Here is an 18981-nt window from a genome sequence, read left to right as displayed (position 1 = left end):
TTGGAGCAGGCTTTGGGACCAGTGGGTGGCTTGGGTGGCCAAGGAGTGTCACTTCAGGGACACCTGGAATGTCACCCCTTGGGAGCAGGTGATGAACTACATTTCTCAGTCATAAATTATAAAGTCACAGCTACTTCCTCAGGATTTTTCAGAGTTTCCTGCTGTGATTCCTGGGTATCCAGCCAACAACCTGGGAATAATTGGAGCTGGCAGGGATCTGCTTCAAGGCACGGGGGCGTTTTGGGGAGACAACAGCCCCCTCTCTTCATCCCATGGCCTGCTCAGCCCTGCAAGACCCTGAACTCTGTGACCTTGATAAAACCTTGATAAAAGTTGCTCAATTCATGCTTAAGCACAAAGAAGTTCCTAAAACTCCAGAAATACTTAAGCTCAAGCCAAGGTACAGGTGCTTTATGAGCTCTGGCTGTGAGTCTTGGTATTTAAGATGACTGTGTCAAGGGATTGTTCCAGAGCACGGGCCAAGTCCTCTGTGCAGGATGATTTCTTGGATGGCACAGCATCTGTTTGCCGTGGAATACCTGCAGTCATGGAGCTGCACAAACAGCTTATCAGGGAAGGAAATATCCGAGCAGGGTTTGGGCTGATTACCCACAACAAAGAGGAGCAGCCAGGCCCTGGAGGCCACGTGCCTTCATGGATTATAAATTTAAGAACCTCTGCCACGAGAAAAGCAGGGGATTTGATTTCCACCTGCTGATGAAAAGGAAGGGCTGGGCTCTGCTTTTTCATTTGCCTATTTGCATTATTAATACATTCTCTTGCAAATAATACTGCTAATTGCTCTGCAAAGCATCTGTACTAACCTAACCATCCTTGCAGCCCTTGTGGGAAGCAAAATAGGGTCCATCATCCCCGTTTTGCAGACAGAACAGACATTCAGAGTGATATTAAAAGCTGTGACCACCAGGTGTGACACAGGGGAGCCAAAGGGGGATCCGGGTGGGAACAGCAGCCAGGGGTGACGGCTGGGGCTTGAGCCCTGCTGGGAATAACACCCAAAACCCTCCAAAAATCAGCAACATTCCTGTGCTCCTTGGCTGAGTAGGAGGCAGGGGGAGACACGTTTGCACAGGGTCACACTAACCCTGCCCGCAGACAGAGATGCTGGTGCGGCGGGGAGGGGACGCCCTTCCCCGGAGCTCTGAGCTGGCAGTGTGACCATTTAGCCCTTAAATTGCAGTTAGGGGGTTTTTTGTGAGCCTTTTTGCCTATCCAATAGGCCGTATTGCCCGGGGGAACAGCGTGAAGCACCATTTCAGCCCAGCCAGAGCTTCCCCCTTCTCTGTTGAGAAGCCGAACCGGGTGGAGACTCAGCCCTGGGGGGTTCGTGCCCATCCCCTGAGTTTGCAGCGGCCCCTCCGGTGCCCTCTCCGTGCTGGGTGTGGGATCCGAGCAGGGCATGACCCTCACAGCTCCACAGCCCTTCCCCAAAACTCCTCTCCCTGCTTTCATTGGCCCTGGCTGAAGAGCCTGGCTGCTCTGCAGCCCAGATGCAGAAAGCTCCAACTCATCCTGAGCTGCTGGAAAAGCTTCAATAATAATAATAATAATAACAACAACAATAATAATAATAATAATGACAACAATAAAAACCCACCACAAAAAAATCAATAAACCAATGTAATGACTTCTGTGTTTTCTTGGGCTTTTTTTCCCCCTCCACTCTGTCCATAAATGACAGAGGGGAACAAAAATCCACGCAAAATATCAGCAGGGCAAGGATTCAAATGCAGTTACAGAGAGAAGCTGAGCAAATTTGATCTAGCCCAAAGCTCGTGGCAAATGCACCAAAAAAACCCAGGATGCTGAGTGCACAACTGCTGCAGTATTCTTCTTTATGTACAATTTATTTATATATATATATATGTGATATATATATATATAATTAAATACAAAAAGCTACCTTGGAATAATGTTAAGAGTGTGACAAAGAGGCAAAAAGTGGCAGAAGTCAGGAGAGTAACTAAATTTGGTGGATGGTTTCCAGGGGTTTCACACCAGCCCTGGCTGAGCACACCTCTCCCAGTCATCCTGATATTAAACATACACTTAAAGCCCGAGAGCTGAACTGAGCTCCAGCCCCTGCTCCTGCCACGGCATCTGAAAAAGATCTGAAAGCAGGACCAGCTTCCAGGCTTGGGGCCAAAAAAGGGGAAATGGGAAAAAGGGAAACTTGATAAAAGTGCTAATTAGGGTATAAATGGGTTCTGGATGTTGTTTGGGTCAGTGTCACAACCTTAATGTTATTTCCATGATATCTCCTTTTGTACTTAATTCCCTTTACAAGAAGAGCAAAAAAAAAAAAAAAAATAAAAAAAGAATAACAGAAGATTATTAAAAAAATTTCTATTCTTTGCCCGTGAGACGGGAACAGTTCATAGCTCATCAAGTCTGGCAAGGAAATGTGTTCTCATTCAGGGTTTTATTTGATTCCTTTTATTTTTTTTTCATTTTTATTTTTTTTTAAAAAGTGTATTACGTACCCGATAAACTGGAACAGCTCTGAAAGAAGAAAGAACTGGTCCACTGGTTAAATATTTATATCTTTTTTTTTTCCTTTTTTTTTTTTTTTTTTAATGTTTAAAATAAAAAAAAAAAGAGGTTTGTACAGATTCCATAGACCAGAAAACCCTCTGAAGTAGTAAAGAACCTGCTGTTTGCTGGGGCAAACTCTTGGATATTTGTGTTTTAAAAAGAGAATTAATGTGCCAGAGGGGAATGGCTCCGTGGGGTCACTCTGGATTTGGTACCTCTTGGCAGTAGAGGCCTTTGCTCTGCTAGGGATGGGCATCCTTAAAAATCTGCTCTGGCAGAAGTTGCTGTGCATGCAGAACAAGCTGGGTGCAAGCATTAACCATTGAGCATCACCATGTTTGAGCTCCCAAAACCCCCCAGGACGGGCCCAGGGCACAAGGGCTGCGCTGGGGACGTTCTGCTGAAAGAAAGAAAGGAGGGGAAAATAAGACACAGAGTCACTGGTGAGTTCCAGCCCCGACACGTGCAAAGGAGCAGAGCCCAAACCGCTCCTGCATCCCCAGAGCTCCACGGAGCCAAACCAGCCAGGGCCGGGCTTGGGATGGGATGGGATGGAGGGACTTTGTTTGTGACCAAAAAATGACAGAGGAAAAAACGGTTGCAAGGCTGAGTTTTGTTCCCCTTTTGAAGCGAGGGAGGTGTTCCCAGAGGGCTCTGAAGCCCAGCCAGGCCGGGGCTCAGGCTCAGCTCTGCCGGGCGGGATGGAAGGATTAAAGCGAGCAGGGGCCGTCCAGCGAGAGACACCGATCCTGGCCCTGGGGCTACATTCCATACATTCCTATGTTCTCGCAGTTCAATCTTTGAACCTTTTTTTTTTTTGTTTTTCTGTCTCTTTTTTTTAGAAAAGTGCTTTGCTGGGTCCTGCGGGAGGGAGGGCTGCTCGTCTTCGGCTGTTCTCTCTCGAGGGACCGTTTCTCTCCCTTCGAACGCCCCTCCCCTGCTCGAGGAAGTGCTACTTTCACGTACAAGTTCAGGGTAAACACGGGTTTTTTTTCAAATGTAAAGCAGTTTCAACTGTTTAAAGCACAACCATAGGCAACCAGAGGGATGCAAGAAAAAAAAAAATACCAAGCACTTTGCAAGAATTAAATAAAGCATGTAATAAATACGAATCATAAACTTCTGTACACAGGAGCGAGGGTTTGGGTTTTTTTCTTTTTTTTTTTTTTAATCATTTAATCAATATAAAAAAAAGTTTTTTCTGGTTTTTTTTTTTGTTTTCAGTGCATCTTCTTCCTCTTAAAATGCTTAACCCTTTCCTTTCTGCATCTCTCAGGCCCAGAATTACGCACACCTAAATGGCAAAAAAGACAAAGGTCTAACAAACCCCCTTTCCAAAAAACTCTAAAAAAATATTCACAGCCTCAAACAGTTTTGTACATTTCAAGCAACAAAAGGTATAGAAAAAGGCACAAGTAACTGCATACATGTGGAGATAATACCAGACTGGGACAAAGAAAACCAGGACTTTTCCATGGGTTTGGTCATTCACTAGAGTGCTTCTTATCGGTGATTATACTAAAGGAAATAGTGTTGAAAATGTCTGTTGATTTTACAGAGGAAGCCTAAAGGTGGAACAGATGGAGGTTTAAGTACTTCCCGCGTTTTCATCCACCTTGGTTTGAGTTTGACCTAAAGCTGCGTGCTCTGGGTGGGGGCTGCTCTTCCCGGAGGTGCCCCCTTGGTGCCCGGGCGGGGGCTCGGGGGGGCAGCCGGGGCTGCTGCCGCCGTCACACGGGGGGGCATCTGAGATGAAAGTGCAGGGTGACTCAACAGAAGTGCTCGAGCTGCCAGATTGCTTCTTGCCCGTTTTTTTGGGGGGTTCTTCCTCCCCGCTCGTCGGAGGCTTTGGACAGTGCTCGTGGGGTGTGCTGGGGCTGGCCGGGCCCGCCCGCTCCTCCGGGCTGGGCTCAGCCAGCGCTGGTACCCTGTGTTCCTCCTGCTCTGGCTGCTGCTGAAGCTCACTAGTCCTCATTTTCTCCTCCAAATAACCCCCACTCAGCTCCGGGGACAGCGTGTACTTGGAAACCTTGGCAGCCGGGGACGCGGGCGCCGCTGGCATTTGCGGCTCCTCATCCCCCTTGGGAGCCCGGCCGAACTCCGCCACGGCTCCGCTTCCAGAGGCGAAGTATCCGGCTTGTAGGGACACCACGGAGCTGGGCACCAGGCTGGGGTGGGAGCTGGGCCTGGCCTGGACCATCTGGATGCCCCCGATGGGGATCATGGGGTAGGGGGTCCTGGTGAGCTGCTGCGAGTGCAGCGGGAGGTGGCTGAAGACGTTCTCCTCCCCTCGGCCCGGCGCGTGGAGGTCGTGCGGTGCCTGCAGGGGCCGGGAGCAGACGGGCTGGGTGGGGCCAGGGGAGCGTGGTGGGCTTCGGGGCTCGATCTTCTGTGCCAGAGAGGGAAGAGAAAGAGCTGGATCAGTGCAGGGAACGAGTTACACCTTTAGCATCACTAACGCTCGCTGCGAGGATCGGGTTCAGCATCTGATTCTAATCAATCGACCGCGGAAGATGTGGAGACCCAAACCTTTAAGGAAAGGAGCAACACAACCCACAGCGTTTGCCTTCTGGCTACGGATGTGCTGTGGTCTGCTGGGGCACAGATCCAGGGCTTTGGCTTAGGCTTGGATCGTTATAAAATCAGGAATGGTTTGGGTTGGAGGGGACCATTAAGGGTCATCTAGTCCAACCCTCCTGCCATGCAGGGACATCTTCCACTAGACCAGGTTGTTCCAAGCCCTGTCCAGCCTGGTCTTGAATGTTCTAGGGATGGGTCACGTACTGCCTCTCTGGGCAACCTGTGCCAGGGCCTCCTCACTCTCCTGGTAAAAAATGTCTTCCTTGTATCTAGTCTGAATGCCCCCTCTTTCAGTTTAAAACCATCACCCCTTGTCCTACTCTCAGAGTTGCCTCTGAAAGCCCAGCAGAGGAGGGCAGTGGTTGCTGCCATCAGAGCTGCTTTGGGGCCCTTTCAGCCCTTTTTCAGCCCTGGGTTCCTGAGAGCCCAGAATAATGTTCTTTATTTTTTACTGCACTTTCTTACAGCAGGATTGCACCCTCCCAGCTGCTCATTGCAAGGATGCTTCAGACCGAGTGAGAGGCATCACTAACTCTGGTTTGACCAAAGCACACCCAGTGTGGTCCCACCACCACCCTCATGGGTGAGATTTGCTCCAGAAACCAAAGGTTAAGGCCCTACAATTTTACCTTTTCCTCTTTCTCTCTCGGTGCTTCCCATAGTTTCCTAATGTACATCATGGAGAGATATGGGGCTAAACAGAAAGGGATTAATTAGTGATGAGGTCATAACTAAACCCCTCCATAGGACTCCCAAGAAGGGGAAGCAACAGAAACTGAAATCAACTTTCCACTGAGATGGGGTTAGTGACAAAATGTGAGGATCCACTTCATTTCTTTGTAGGATTATGGAGAACAATTTCCTGACCCTGTGAGCTATGAAGAGGTGACAGAGGAAAGCAGCAAAAGAGGGTAGAAAGGAGACAAAGCAAGAGCCACTGAGGGTGGTGGGTACTTGGTCAGCCCAAACACTTGCTAAATGCCACTTATCCACATGAAGTCTTGGCCAAATCACTGTAGGGATGCTGGGAACCCCCAAACAAATGATCTTAATGGTGCAACAGCCACCAGAAGGAGGAACTGCCTTCTGCAAGGGCCAGAGGGAAGAGAGATGGTCGTGGTGGGACTGGACAGAAAGCCTTACACTGAAACTAAGCTAAGATCATCTTCGAGCTCTGTTTAGGATCTGAGAAATCCCCCTCTGGTCTCTCTGTCTCTTGTAGCCTCACCAGGAATGTAATTTTGCAGTGAAAACCCTGCTGTTGTTGAGAAATGGGAATTTTTCCATTCAGGTCGTTTTTGTTGCTTTGGAGACACACGAGCAAAGCAACAGCAGTGGCTCTGGGAGCATGAAAGGAGCAGGAACATGGAGTAAAAAGGTGTTTGAGAAGAAGCTGAAAGGTGAGAATGGGCAGAAAATCAGGGGCTTATTATCTCCTGCTGGGGATGTGGAAGCTTAGGGGAGTTGCTCCAAGTAGTGGTGATGGGCAGTTGTCCTGACAGAGATGCTTCAGAGCGGAAGGATGGGGGTTTCCAGAGCCCTGAGATTCCTCCAAGGAGTTAATTGACAGGAAAGGGAAATAGCATTAAAGGAAGCAAAGGTTTGGACCTAAAGGAAAGGACAGTCTCTGAGAAGGTGAGACAAAGACTGGTAGTGGGAAGCAGAAGGAAGGCAGCACCACGAGAACATCAGCATGGACATGGAAGGAAGGCACAGGGGGCAGCGTGGCTGCTCTGGAGAGGACCTGGGCCAGCATCTGCCATGGCAGGTTCTCCAGGGGCTGTGTAAAGGCCTCTCTCTTCCCAGTGCAGCCCCTAAGGGTGGAGTCTCTCCTCACACCAGTGTCACAGCAGAGCAACTCGTGTTCACCGGCACAAATTACAGCAGAGCCAGGCACTCCAGAGGAATGGGAAACGTTCCACCACACCAGACATTAACCCACTGGAGCAGTGGGAGGAACCCACTGCCCTTTACCCAGAGGGTTTGGTAGGTCCAGCAGAAACATTCAATAGTTTTCTGGGCCCAGTGGGAAACACTTCTCTGTGCTGAAGAGAGAAGCGAGACGGAATCAGAGATGTCCAAACAAACATTTCTCAGCAGTTCCTCTACCAGAGGTCTAACACAGCCCAGGAGGCACCAAGGGCTGTTTCAGACCTGGTTCAGGTCACTGCCCAGTGAAGAACTGTCACAGCTTCACCCCGGTTGCGGAGATCTCAGAGATGGGTTTGGAATTCCCAGGAACAAAAAGGCTCTTAGTGACAATTGGTCATCAAGTGTTTGTCCTTGCTGCTTCTCTCAGCAGGACACAGGTTGGGGCAGGGGTGGAAATAACCCCTTGGAGAAGGGACAACTTTATTTCTCTTCAACTGAGAAGGGCAGAACCCTTCTCAGGGCAGGACCCAAATGGGTGCAAAGCCCATTGCTGCCCACTGTCCCTTTTCTGTGACACTGGTCACAGAGTCATCGTGCCCTTGGCATGACAACCTTCCTTAAAGGCCACAGCAGAGAACCTACTGTGGGGTTTAGGAGGCAGGAGGGGACTGAACTTACCAGCCTGGACTCGTAGAGCTGTATGTTTTTGCCAAAGAACCTGTGAGGTAGAGGCATCGAAGATAATATCCCGTGCTGGGCTTGATATGAGCTTGGAACTTTGTCATCTGCTGCTGATTTGCTCGTGCCAGGCAAGTCCTCTTTCCCTGGGAATGGGTACCTGGGCGACTCCAGGGAGCCTGGAGACAAGACTTTCTTCAGGGATAAGTATCTGACGGATGACACGTCTCTGCTGGGGGAGGAGTGTCTCCCAGGGGAGACCTCTCCTTCTGGGGGGAGCTGTGCTCGTGGGGACAGCTCTCTCCTGGGGGACAGATGCCTGCTGGGTGACAGCTCAAGCCTTGGTGACACACATCTGAGAGGAGATGCCTCTCTCCTGGGAGAGACCCTCTGGCAAGGAGACAGCCCCCTCCCCGGGGACAGGCACCTCAGAGAGGACAGTTCTGCAGTGGGGGAGAACCTCTTGGGTGACGTTTCGTTTTTGGTTAACAAGTGCTTCCTCGCCATCATTGGTCTGCTGCCACCTCTGCCAGAGTCCTGGCTGGGAGACCACCTTCTCCTGGGGGAGGTGTCCTTGGAGGGTGACAGGTCCATGGCCAAGGACATCTGTGGCCTGGTGACGGACTCTCTTCCAGCAGAAGCCAATTGTTCGGTGGAGGTCAAAGCTGGTCTGTGGAGACTCAAGAAGCTGTGGCACACAGCAATGTCACTGCTGTCTGCTGACCACTTGGTTTCCAGCCCTGAGGACGAGGCCTGCTGGCCTTCACCTGCTTTTTGGGTGCTGGAAACGGCGTCTGGGGCTAAGGATGATGCTGTTTCAGTGCCTTCCTCTTGAGAAGATGGAGAGCCACCTGAGGAGTGCAGCAGGAGGGTGGTGTGTGTGCCTTCAGGCAACTTCAGAGGGGGCTCATCTTGGCTCTCCTCTTCCTCCTCATCCTCCTCATCCTCATTGTCATCATCATCGTCAGATTCCTCGAGGTCTGAAAACTGGTGTTCCTCAACTGGCTCGGATCCCTCCCGCCCCTCAGAGTCCTGGAATAGGTCTTCACTGGTTCCTGGGCATGGAAAACACAAAACAGAGTGTCAAACACACACACAGAGGCTGTGCTAAACCTGCTCACAAGAAGAGAGAGGACCTGGCTCTTTTCTAGACCTGATCAGTCCTGCCCTCTGTGCCAACTCCACTCCCAATATTCCCAGTAGACCCCAGTGAATCCCACCACTGGGACCTCCTGCTCTACTCCAATTTCAATTCCAGCCACTGCTCTGTCAACATAAACAGAAAAAAGTCCTTAAGAGATGATGGAAATGGCAGCACTGTCACCTTGAGTGGGGATTTTATGAGTATTTGTTGCAATGGTGTCTTCGAAAACATGTCAAAGTTCCCCTCCTCCACGTGCTGGGCCTTTTCCTGCCTGGATTTCCTGACAGTTAAACATTAACAAGACAGGGCTTTTACTAAAAATCAAACAATAGGGTTGACAGACCTCTGTGGATTTTCCCTTGATTGGATAAATTCCAGCTGTGATACAGATACTCCTTTGTGGCAGAGGGTTTGGGGTCTGTGTGTGGAAGGCCTTGCACAGGGATACTTTGCAAACCAGGGCTTGTAAACAGTGAGGGAGATACAGAAAGCAAATTCCGAAGGATTGTAAATACTTCTGCAGGTAAAAACACAGCATCTCCTGCTCTGAGGGCCAGCAGGAGCCTTCTGAGCTCAGCACGAGCTCCCAGGCAGGTCCCTGCCGGCTCCCCCCCGCTCTGCTCTGCACAGACACAAAGCTGCTGTTCCCAGATGTGCAGCGATCCCGGCAAAGGGCGAGCTCAGCCCCGAGAGGTCCGTCGGGAGCAGCCACTGGATGTCACTGCAGCTCCAGGAACTGCTCTGGCAGGAGGCTGCGAGTCCCCCCCGCTCTGGAGGGGCCGATAATCACCAGTTCACCCAGCTCTGCCCGCGCCGAGCACCTCGAGGATGGGGCAGAGCTGCTGGGACACACCTGGCTCTGGAATCCTGGATGCTGCTCTGGCACCGGTGTGGAGCCAACTGCAGCACTGCTGGGCCCTGTCCCCAGCAGCTCAGCCTGGGACACTGGTTCCCCTCTGCTGCCGTCTGTCAGCAGGACCAGCCCGAGGGGACAGCAAAGGGAGCTGATCCTGAGGTCACCTGGGAGCTGGTTTGCAGAGGGGACATGAACTGGAGCTGCTGCTGAGGCTGGACCTCACCTGGCAGGTGGTTTGCAGAGGGGACACAGCCACACAGCAACAACTCACTCTGAGCCATGAATAAAACATCCAATTTTGTTTATTTGGAATACCAGGGCCTTACTAAATGCTCATGAAGTATTTGGCATGACCAGTGACAGGCATTTTCCCATGGCTGATTATCCATCCAAGAGTCAGCCTGAAAACTGAGATGGAAAGGAGCTTCTCATTTGCTTCCCATCCCATTCCCAAATCTCTGTTAACTGGTCCATAAAGCCAGAACTCTGCCAGTGTGGAGGGAAGGATCAGCTCTCCATGGACAGCCCAGCCTGCACTGCAAAGCCCTGCACAGGGAGGGGGGTGCTGGGCCCAGGGTCCAGTGCAGGACTGTTTGCAAACTCCCCAAGGAACGGAGCTCAGAACAAACATTATTCCAAACAAGCAGCTCTCCCAGCTGCAGGGTGAGCCCTGCATATTTCTGGCTTGGAAAAGGAATGTGCTTCCCTGTCAGAGCCATGAGCCAGCCCCTGACTGTGCTGTTGGGGTTTGACATCTCGAGGGGTTGGGACAGACAGTGCCTCGCCCTCGGAGGGCTTTGCCCTGGGTGGGCTCAGATTTTGGCCCCAGTCACACCAGGGATGGGCACTGGCCAAGGGCAGGAGTCTGCAGGGAGGGCAACATGAGGCCAGTTTGCATTTGCCACCACGGGACAGGTTTCAGTGAGTCCTGGGACAGCCCCAAGGGAATCTGCCTTGGCCTCCTGACATGATTCCAGCAGGCAGGAACAGAGCTCAGACCTCAGTCCGGGCTTCTGGCAACCCAGATCCATCTGCTGAGCTCATGGGGAGAGAAGGGGCAGGTCAGGAGAAGACAGAGAGGGAGGGAGGGAGGGATGGAGGAAGGAAGAGAGGGAACTAGTGAGAATGTGTCCTGTCGATGGCTTTGGCTGAGGGTTTGACTCCATTTCATTTCCATTTCATGTCACTATTTATTCTGAGGTTATTCCACCCAACTGGTAGCAAAACCAAGGCAGGAGTGAGGAATTATACTCCAATCTCCTTTTATAGTAACACCCCTTGCTTTCTTCAGCCCCTTAAATAGAAATAAAAACAATCAAGTGAAATATAACCCCAGTTTAAAATAATCCAGGGAGTTTTAGGAACTGCTGCTCCCTAAAGGAAAGCACAGCAACCTTCCCGCTCTGCTTTGTGTCACGTGGAAATTCTAGTCCTTTTTTTATGATTTAATTAAAATAGTCCTTTAATTTCTAGTTCTGAGCCTCTTTGGAAAGAAGAGAGAGGACACTGTGGTTACTCCTTGCAACCCCCCACTCTGGGAACAAGGGCTGTGACACAGCTGTGAGCTCTGATTTCTCATGCACCTTTCTGCCATTTTTATGTTATTTTCTCATCCATCCAAATAGCCCCAATCATTACAGTACAAAATCCCATTTTCTGACCATCTTCTTGGCTGCCTTAGTTAGTGTTTACTTGACATTTGTGAGCAATGGGCCTCCTTGCTCGTGGAGCAGAATTTCAGTTTTCAGTAGAAGTCCAGTGTTGGCTTTAACCAGGTGAAAAAGAAGCTGGGAGGGGAGCAAGGAAACATGCCCTGATCCCACACCTTCCCAAGTGCACCTTCCTGCATTCCTGCCTGGCAGCCCATCCCCTTTACACAAACACCAGGGATCTGCCTCCATGGGAGGAAATGGGGACTGTGTATTTTTTTTTTTTTTTTGTAATTCTAAAATTACACGGATTTCTTGCATAATGCAATAAATTCCAGACAGCACAAGGCATTCCAGGAGCAGCCTCACAGCCAACAGCAACATGGGGAGGGGAGTCCCTTCCAGGAACCCTCTGCAGCCAGGGGGGGCTCAGCACTGTCCAACCTCAAACACTGGGGGGTCAAGGAATTCCTGGTGGCCAACACCAAGTGCCCCAGCTGATGGTCCCATCCTGCTGCCTGAGTGCTCTCCCAGCTGACCTGGGGATGCCCATGGACCTTCCTGGGGCTTTTTAGACCTTCTCTATCCATGAGGCCGAAGGCTGGGAGCAGCTCAGCCTCATCCCCTCCCTTTTCCTGAGCCTGGCAGGGCTTTCACACCCACGGGGATTTTCACAACACTCACCCAGGGCATTAACCCTGTGTGACCCGGGGGTGAATGGCTCTGGAATCACAAAGGAAAACATTCCCCTGGCCTGCTGAAGGGAGCCCTGATGTCCTCAGAGCTCCAACTCCATGGAGCACAAATAGGATGTTGGATTTTCAGGTTTTCAGCAGTGACACTCAATTAACATGATTCATTAGTTCTATAATGGAAAGGTTTAAAATAACAGTTGTTCTTTTAGAATTATGCAACCAATATTTCAGAGGCACTTTCCTCTCTTCCCAACCAGCTTTGATTATAGACTCAGGAATGGTTTGGGTTGGAAGGGACCTTAAAGCCCATCTCATTCCATCCCCTGCCATGGGCAGGGACACCTCCCACTAGCCCAGGTTGCTCCAACCTGGCCTTGGACACTTCCAGGGATCCAGGGGCAGCCACAGCTTCTCTGGGCAACCTGTGCCAGGGCCTCCCCACCCTCACAGCCAACAATTCCTTCCCAATCTCCCTGCCCTCTGGCAGTGGGAAGCCATTCCCTGTGTCCTGTCCCTCCATCCCTTGTCCCCAGTCCCTCTCCAGCTCTCCTGGAGCCCCTTTAGGCCCTGCCAGGGGCTCTCAGCTCTCCCTGGAGCCTTCTCTTCTCCAGGGGAACCCCCCCAGCTCTCCCAGCCTGGCTCCAGAGCAGAGGGGCTCCAGCCCTGGAGCATCTCCATGACTTTAGTGACCTGCAGAAGCATCACCCACGTGTGGTGTAAGAGCAGGGAGAGATTTCTGGAGATAATCAGCAAATTAATTATTTAAAGTGAGTTCCTGGGCTGAAAGATTTTTCCAGCAATCTCACATGGGAACAGCCTCCCTCTCCCACTGCTCCCACCACACCAACACTTCTCCCTTGGGATGGCTCCTGCAGAAACCCCCACTGGGTTTGCTTTTGGCCATGTCCTGCTTTGGAAAGGGCACAGCAAAGCCCAGCACAGCTCTGCCTGGTGGAAAGGTTGTTCTGAAGAGCTGGAGAAGAGCCAAGAGCTCAGGAAGACTTAAAAGGAAGAAAGCCACCCCTTGAGGTGGAGTCAGCCAGGTCAGACATCCTCAGCCTTGGCTGGATATTTATTCTGCATGGCCTGGGAGAGCCCTTGGCCCATCCCTGGGCACCAGGAAAGGCACTGGGCGAGGGGACAAAGGGGGCTGGCAGTGCTGGCTCTTCCTTTCTCCTTCGTCCTCGATCCCTGATCTCCCAGGTGACCACAGTGGGGCTGAGCCAGAAGCCAAACCTGAAAGGGGAGGGGAGCACTGCCCTGGGGATCCCTGGGCTTTGGGACTGGTAACCAGAGGCACTTATCAGGTATCTCCTCCAGCTTGTGTAGAGAATCACAGAATGTTCTGAGTTGGAAGGGACCACAAGGGTCAGAGTCCAGCCCTTCAGTGAATGGCCCATATGGGATCAAACCACACCCTGGGTGTTTTCAGCCCCAGGATCCAACCAGCTGAGCTCATCTCTGCTGAGCCATGGTCAGTTCAGGTCAAGGACAGTCCCATCTGACCCAGGACAGGGCAGTGCCAAAGCCCCACAGCCCCCTCAGCTCGTTCTCTGTTCCCCCAACCCCGAGCAGCCCCATCCAGCCCCCTGGGCAGGAATACTCAGTCCCAAGCTGTGCTCAGCACTTTTTGGCAGTGTGGTCGATGGGCTGAGCCACAGAGGGTCGGCTGTTGGTTGCTCCTGCAGTTGAGATGATGGTGTGCCAGTGCCTGCAAACACCCCCAGCACTTCACTAACCAACGTGGAGATCCCCCAAGGGTTCAGCACGGCAGGGGCAGCATTTCTAAGCTTTAATATCCACAAATTCAGCCATAAAGCACCTTGGAGGTGCCAGTGGGCAATGCCTGGTGGGCACAGTGACATCCTGGCACCACCCCAGCACAAGGAGCTGCAGCTGCAGCAGAGCCAACCCTGTCCTGCAGGGGAACACTGAGTGATTTTTAATCACCTGTGGAGGAGGAGTGTGTGACACTGCCCATGTCCCAATAAGGTCTGGGATGGACCTGCCCCCAGCAGGGGAGTGGGGTGATAAGCAGTGTTTGTTGTTCCTGCCCAGTTCACATTCCCTGGCTCCCACTCCAGGGCTGGCTCAGCTGATGTTCACTTTACAAAAATAACCCTGGCACCCTGTGGTTGATGGAGTTCATTTTAACCCCTTGTCAGCAAAACCTCATGTGCTGGGGCAGAATGAGGATGAGGGATGGGGGGATCAAACTTGTCTGGGGTGAGACAGGGGGTGAAACAGGGAAAAAGCTGCTGAAGTCACCCAAAAGAGCTGCTTTCACCCTGGGACTGCTGGGGTGGCAGCCAGGAAGGGGCACTGGTGTCGTGGTCATGCCATACAAACAGGAACACCCCCCTGCTCTGTGGCACCGAGGGTTTTACCCAGGAATAAATTCCCTGGGACACAGACAGTGGTGTGGGCTCTGCCCAGGCACCAGTGCCTCCAGATGCAGCCCAGGTTTGCACTGGGAATTTGGAGCAGCCTGGGATCAGCCACATACAGCAAGTTGGATAAGTCCCTAGAAGATGATCCTGGTGGAAAAGTCCTTCTCTGAAGGCCCTTTCAGGAGAAAAGTATCACCTGTGCTCCCAGAGCCTTTCCCCCTCTCAAGCTCTGCAATGTTTCCTATAAATGTGAATGGCCTGCTGAATGCAAACGACCCAAACTTCATGGGGACTCGAGCTCTTCTGCCCCTAAAGCTTCATCCCCATCGTTCCTCTGACCCCTGAACACTCAGGGTCTTGCTGAAGGACACAGAATAGCAACAATCAGAACATCCAGCTGCTCCCTGGGGACCCACAGCCCGACCCTTCCCAGCCTCCAGTCGTTTGGGTTAAAGAGCCTTTCCTGGCACAAACTGCCAAGTACACCTGAGACTGCCCTGTGTTTCTTCATCTCCCAGCTTGGAGATCTTCCTCAACTTCTCTGATGGAGACAGGAGTGGTTGTCTCAGAAGGAGATTTACTCCTTGGGAGGACTGCAGGGAAATGCAGCTGCACACACCTTAAACCAGGGGGGAAATGAGCAGATAAGAGAGTCCTTCTCCAAGAACAGACACTCCTGAATCTACAGAGCCCTGGACAGACTTTGTGTGTGTGTTTGTGCAGAAGGAGATGAAAGAAGGAAGCAGGTGAGTCAGGGGAAATGTATCTTCTCATAAAGCACTCAGAATGATGCCACTAAATGTCAGAGCCCCATGTTATTTTGGTTTTCCTGGCTCTTCCCCCACTGAGAAATCTTCCAGATAGTTTCTGACCTGCATGATTCACCTTCATCCTGCCCATGGACACATGAGAGTAAGGGATGAGGGAAGCAGGTTCCCGCTGTGATGTCCCTGGGATCCCCAGTGCCTCCAGATGCAGCCCAGGTTTGCACTGGGAATTTGGAGCAGCCTGGGATCAGCCACATACAGTAAGTTGGACAGGTCCCTAGAAGATGGTCCTGGTGGAAAAGTCCTTCTCTGAAGGCCCTTTCAGGAGAAGAGCATCACCTGATCCCTGATGTTCCTGCACTGCTGGTGTCCCTCCCCTCTGCAGGAACATCCCCACTGCCTGCAGGGGCCATGGGCTGAAGGGTCACCCCCACACTCACTCTCACCACCTTGGCTCCAGTAAAACGGGCTGCCAGACCCTAATCTGGGGTGCCAGGGCTGGTTTTTCTCCTCCACCCATCAAACTGTGCTTGCAGCACCAAAGTGGGGGTTCACAGCCTCAGGAAAGGCATTCTCAGGGTGGGTCCCATTCTGTTGCTTCGAGACTCCCTCCACATCCAGGAGAGACCTGGGCTCTTCCAGAGCAGTCAGGCTCCTCAGCTCCCTGCTACAGACACCCCAAAACACCTTCTCATGCCACAAGTTCACTATTTATTCTGATGCACAGAGCCCACCCACAGTGCTGGGCCATGTTCAGGGTGCTGCCCACCCACCCCTGTGCTCTGTCTGCAGCCAAAATACTTCAGGCAGAGTCACAGAATCATTAAGGCTGGAAAAGACCTCCAAGCCTGTCCCACTGGTGCAGCCCCCCGGGATGGCCCCAAAACCCACACAGAGAAATCTCCCCTGGCTGCTGGAAGGAGCCTGGGCTGAATAAAACCTCTGCACATCTTTGGAAGGATGATCCATGGAGCTCCCGCCCTCTCTCAGCATCAACAGCAAGTTTATAACGTTTATAATGTTTATAATGTGAAGGATTTTACCTTCTTCGGCTTCCAGATCCACCAGTGAAGATACCAACACGCCCATCTCCTGACATTTTTTGCTGTGGGCCTTTGACTTCATGTGTTTAGTCAGATTCCCTGAAAAGAAGCAGAAAACAGATTTTGGTCAAATATGGCTCTTTTTTTAGCTTTTTTTTTCCTCAGTTACAAGTCAAAACTGTGGCTCTGAGCCAGACAAAGACCCCTGACTGTCCCCAGGCCACTGTCCTCGACAAATACCCTGGGACACAAGGCCAAGTCCTCCCTTTGTCCCTTTGCTGCTGCACTGGGGTGCAAGAGGAGGTGCTGGAAGGGTCGTGTGACCTTTCAGGTGTTGTGGAACCTGAAAAAGCTGTCAGGACACAGTTTTGGGCTTGGGGGGGAAGAGAAGTCCTGGGTTGCTCTCAGCTGTGATGGTGCAGCAAAGGAAAAATGGTAGGAAAGTAGGGCAGAGAAACATCTCAATGTAGCATCACCTCCCAGCTCATCCCAGCACACCTGGAGGGGAGAAGCTCCTCAGCACCACAGGGTTGATCTACCCTGGTTCAAAACACCTGCAGATGTGGCACTTGGGGACATGGTTTGGCCTTGGCAGTGCTGGGTTAGGTTGGACTCAATGATCTTAGAGGGCTTTTCCAACCCTAACAATGTCATGATTCTACAATAAAAGGAGGGGTTGAGTTGACAGCAACAAGGAAAAAACCATCTAAACCCTCTTTTCCCCCAGCAGGATGGCTCAGGGGCTCTGGCACGAATCAAAGTGCCAGGGAAAAGTTCTGAGGAGTCCTGGATACCCTCTGGGACACGGGGTCTGCCAGCACTGAGAAAATGAGGTTTTCTTGGGGCCAGGGTGGGAAGAGCAGCCCCTGGGAAGGGGAGGAGGGGCTGTGGGGGACACTGGTCCCTGCTCTGGGCCAGGGGGATGGGAGAACTGGAGAGCATCCCCAGGGAGCACCTCTCTAATTCCACCTCCCACCTCCCAGGTCAATTAGACAGTTATTAACCCCACTTACAGCCAAGGGAAATGCTGAACAAAGGGGAACATTTGTCCGAGGGGGAAAAGTAGGTGGAACAGAGAGAAAAACAAAGGGTAGGAGAAATAAAGAAAAAAAGAAAAAGGTCCCATTTTACCTGTTGTCTCCACCTATTATAAATATATATATATATATAAATATATATTTTTAAAATATATATTTTATATACATCTATATATATATTTATAATTATATATTTTTATATAAATATATTTATAAATGCATATGTATAATCCATCATAAATGGTTTGGGTTGGAAGGGACCTTAAAGCTCATCCAGTCCCACTCCCTGCCATGGGCAGGGACACCTCCCACCAGCCCAGGTTGCTCCAAGCCCTGTCCAACCTGGCCTTGGACACTTCCAGGAATGGGATTTATGGGCTGAGGAGGATGAGAAGAAACCTGGGCTCTGCTGAAGCTCCACCAAGAGCTGTTTAATTCCCCAGCACAGCCCAGGACCTGGCTGAGCACTCCCCATTCCCAGGATTTGCCATCAGCCCTCCTGGGAGCTGACTTGGAGGGGAGGAAGGAACACCAGGCTTGTTTTTCTCTCCAAAATTTAAAAAAAAAAAAAAAAAAAAAAAAAAAAAAAAAAAAAAAAAAAAAAAAAAAAAAAAGAGGAAAAAGTGAATTCTCTGACTTTATTGCAACGTTCTCTGCAGGCTGAGCTCCCTCAGCTGGTGTCCTGCAACCCACAGAGCCTCCAGGTCCCTGAGCTGGTGGAGCACAGAGGGCTTCTACAACCTCTGCTCTGCTGCTCTGGACAGTAGAAATAAATAATCAGCTGTTCACTGGAGCAGAGAATTACCTGTGACGCCCTCACATCTCAGAAGAGTCCCATAACCACCTAACTCACTTTCTCTTCAGCCCATGAATTATTTATTTGGCCCATTTTATCCAAAATGGAACAGCTCCAACAGGAAAGACCAGGAGAGACAAAGGCTGACTATATATCCTTGTGTATCTGGCACCCAACCTGGATGTGGATTCAAGGGATATTTAATAATTTAAATGCAGCAAACCAGCTCCAGTAAGAGAGATTTATTATTTTTTCAGCTGAAATACCCTCAGCCCCACAGTGAGGACACTCAGGTGGGAGGAGGAGGCCGGTCTGGCTCAGGTCCTTGCTCCAGATCAAACCCAAACCCCTCTTTCTCCACCTTGGACCAGGAGTTTTGTTGTGGACCCAAAGACACCCAGTGAGACAAGAGATGTTCTTGTGGTTCTAGTGAATCACCGTTGTCTGAACATGAAAAACTGTCCCAGTGAAAAGTCTCCAACAAGTCCAAATCGTGGCCTCATGGAACTGGAATTTAATGTTGGATCTGACTTGCAAAAATACAAACTGAGTCAAAGTGTTGAAATCCAGCCCTGCTGCTGCTGCCCGTCCACCACAGCCGTGCCAGCCTGGCTGGCAGAGGGACCCAGCTCTGCCCAGCCCCACAGCAAAGCCCTGCCTGGAGCCCCTGCAGGGACAAGAGACAGAAAATCAGCCCAAGGAAACCCTGCTGGGACCAGGGGGTCGTTGGTTCTTCTCTGTGGCACCCCTGAGCTCAGCTGTGACGCCACGGTGGGATGAGTGGAGAGGGGGCACTCACCAGGAATTTTGGTGCTGCCACAGCCCCCAGACAAGCTCAGGAATTCCCTGTTCTCCATCCCCCTGGCTTTGGCTGCACCAGGAGGGGATTACATTGATTCCTGAGGGGATAACATTCAT

The 18981-nt window shown here is 51.2% G+C and overlaps 1 protein-coding gene across 4 annotated transcripts in view; it reads right to left on the bottom strand.

The window, feature by feature from the left end:
- Positions 1-2601: 2601 nt before the first annotated feature.
- Positions 2602-18981, bottom strand: part of HIVEP3 (HIVEP zinc finger 3) — a 294820-nt gene continuing 278440 nt past the window's right edge. For 2 of the 4 annotated variants that reach the window (XM_039384241.1, XM_039384240.1), the window contains exons 8-10: positions 16231-16329; positions 7687-8741; positions 4145-4945 (exon numbers count right to left, since the gene is read on the bottom strand). In XM_039384241.1, coding sequence (XP_039240175.1) covers positions 4145-4945; positions 7687-8741; positions 16231-16329 — 1955 coding nt within the window. Of the gene's footprint in view, positions 4946-7686; positions 8742-16230; positions 16330-18981 lie in introns of all 4 variants that reach the window. The other 2 variants (XM_039384239.1, XM_039384242.1) reach the window with 2 other exon arrangements.

Source organism: Pipra filicauda, unplaced genomic scaffold (assembly GCF_003945595.2).
Source record: "Pipra filicauda isolate LSUMZ 115617 unplaced genomic scaffold, ASM394559v2 scaffold341_size774298_pilon, whole genome shotgun sequence".
NCBI lineage: Eukaryota > Metazoa > Chordata > Aves > Passeriformes > Pipridae > Pipra > Pipra filicauda.
Note: the sequence above shows the minus strand (reverse complement) of the source record. Positions and strands in the feature narration are given on the sequence as shown.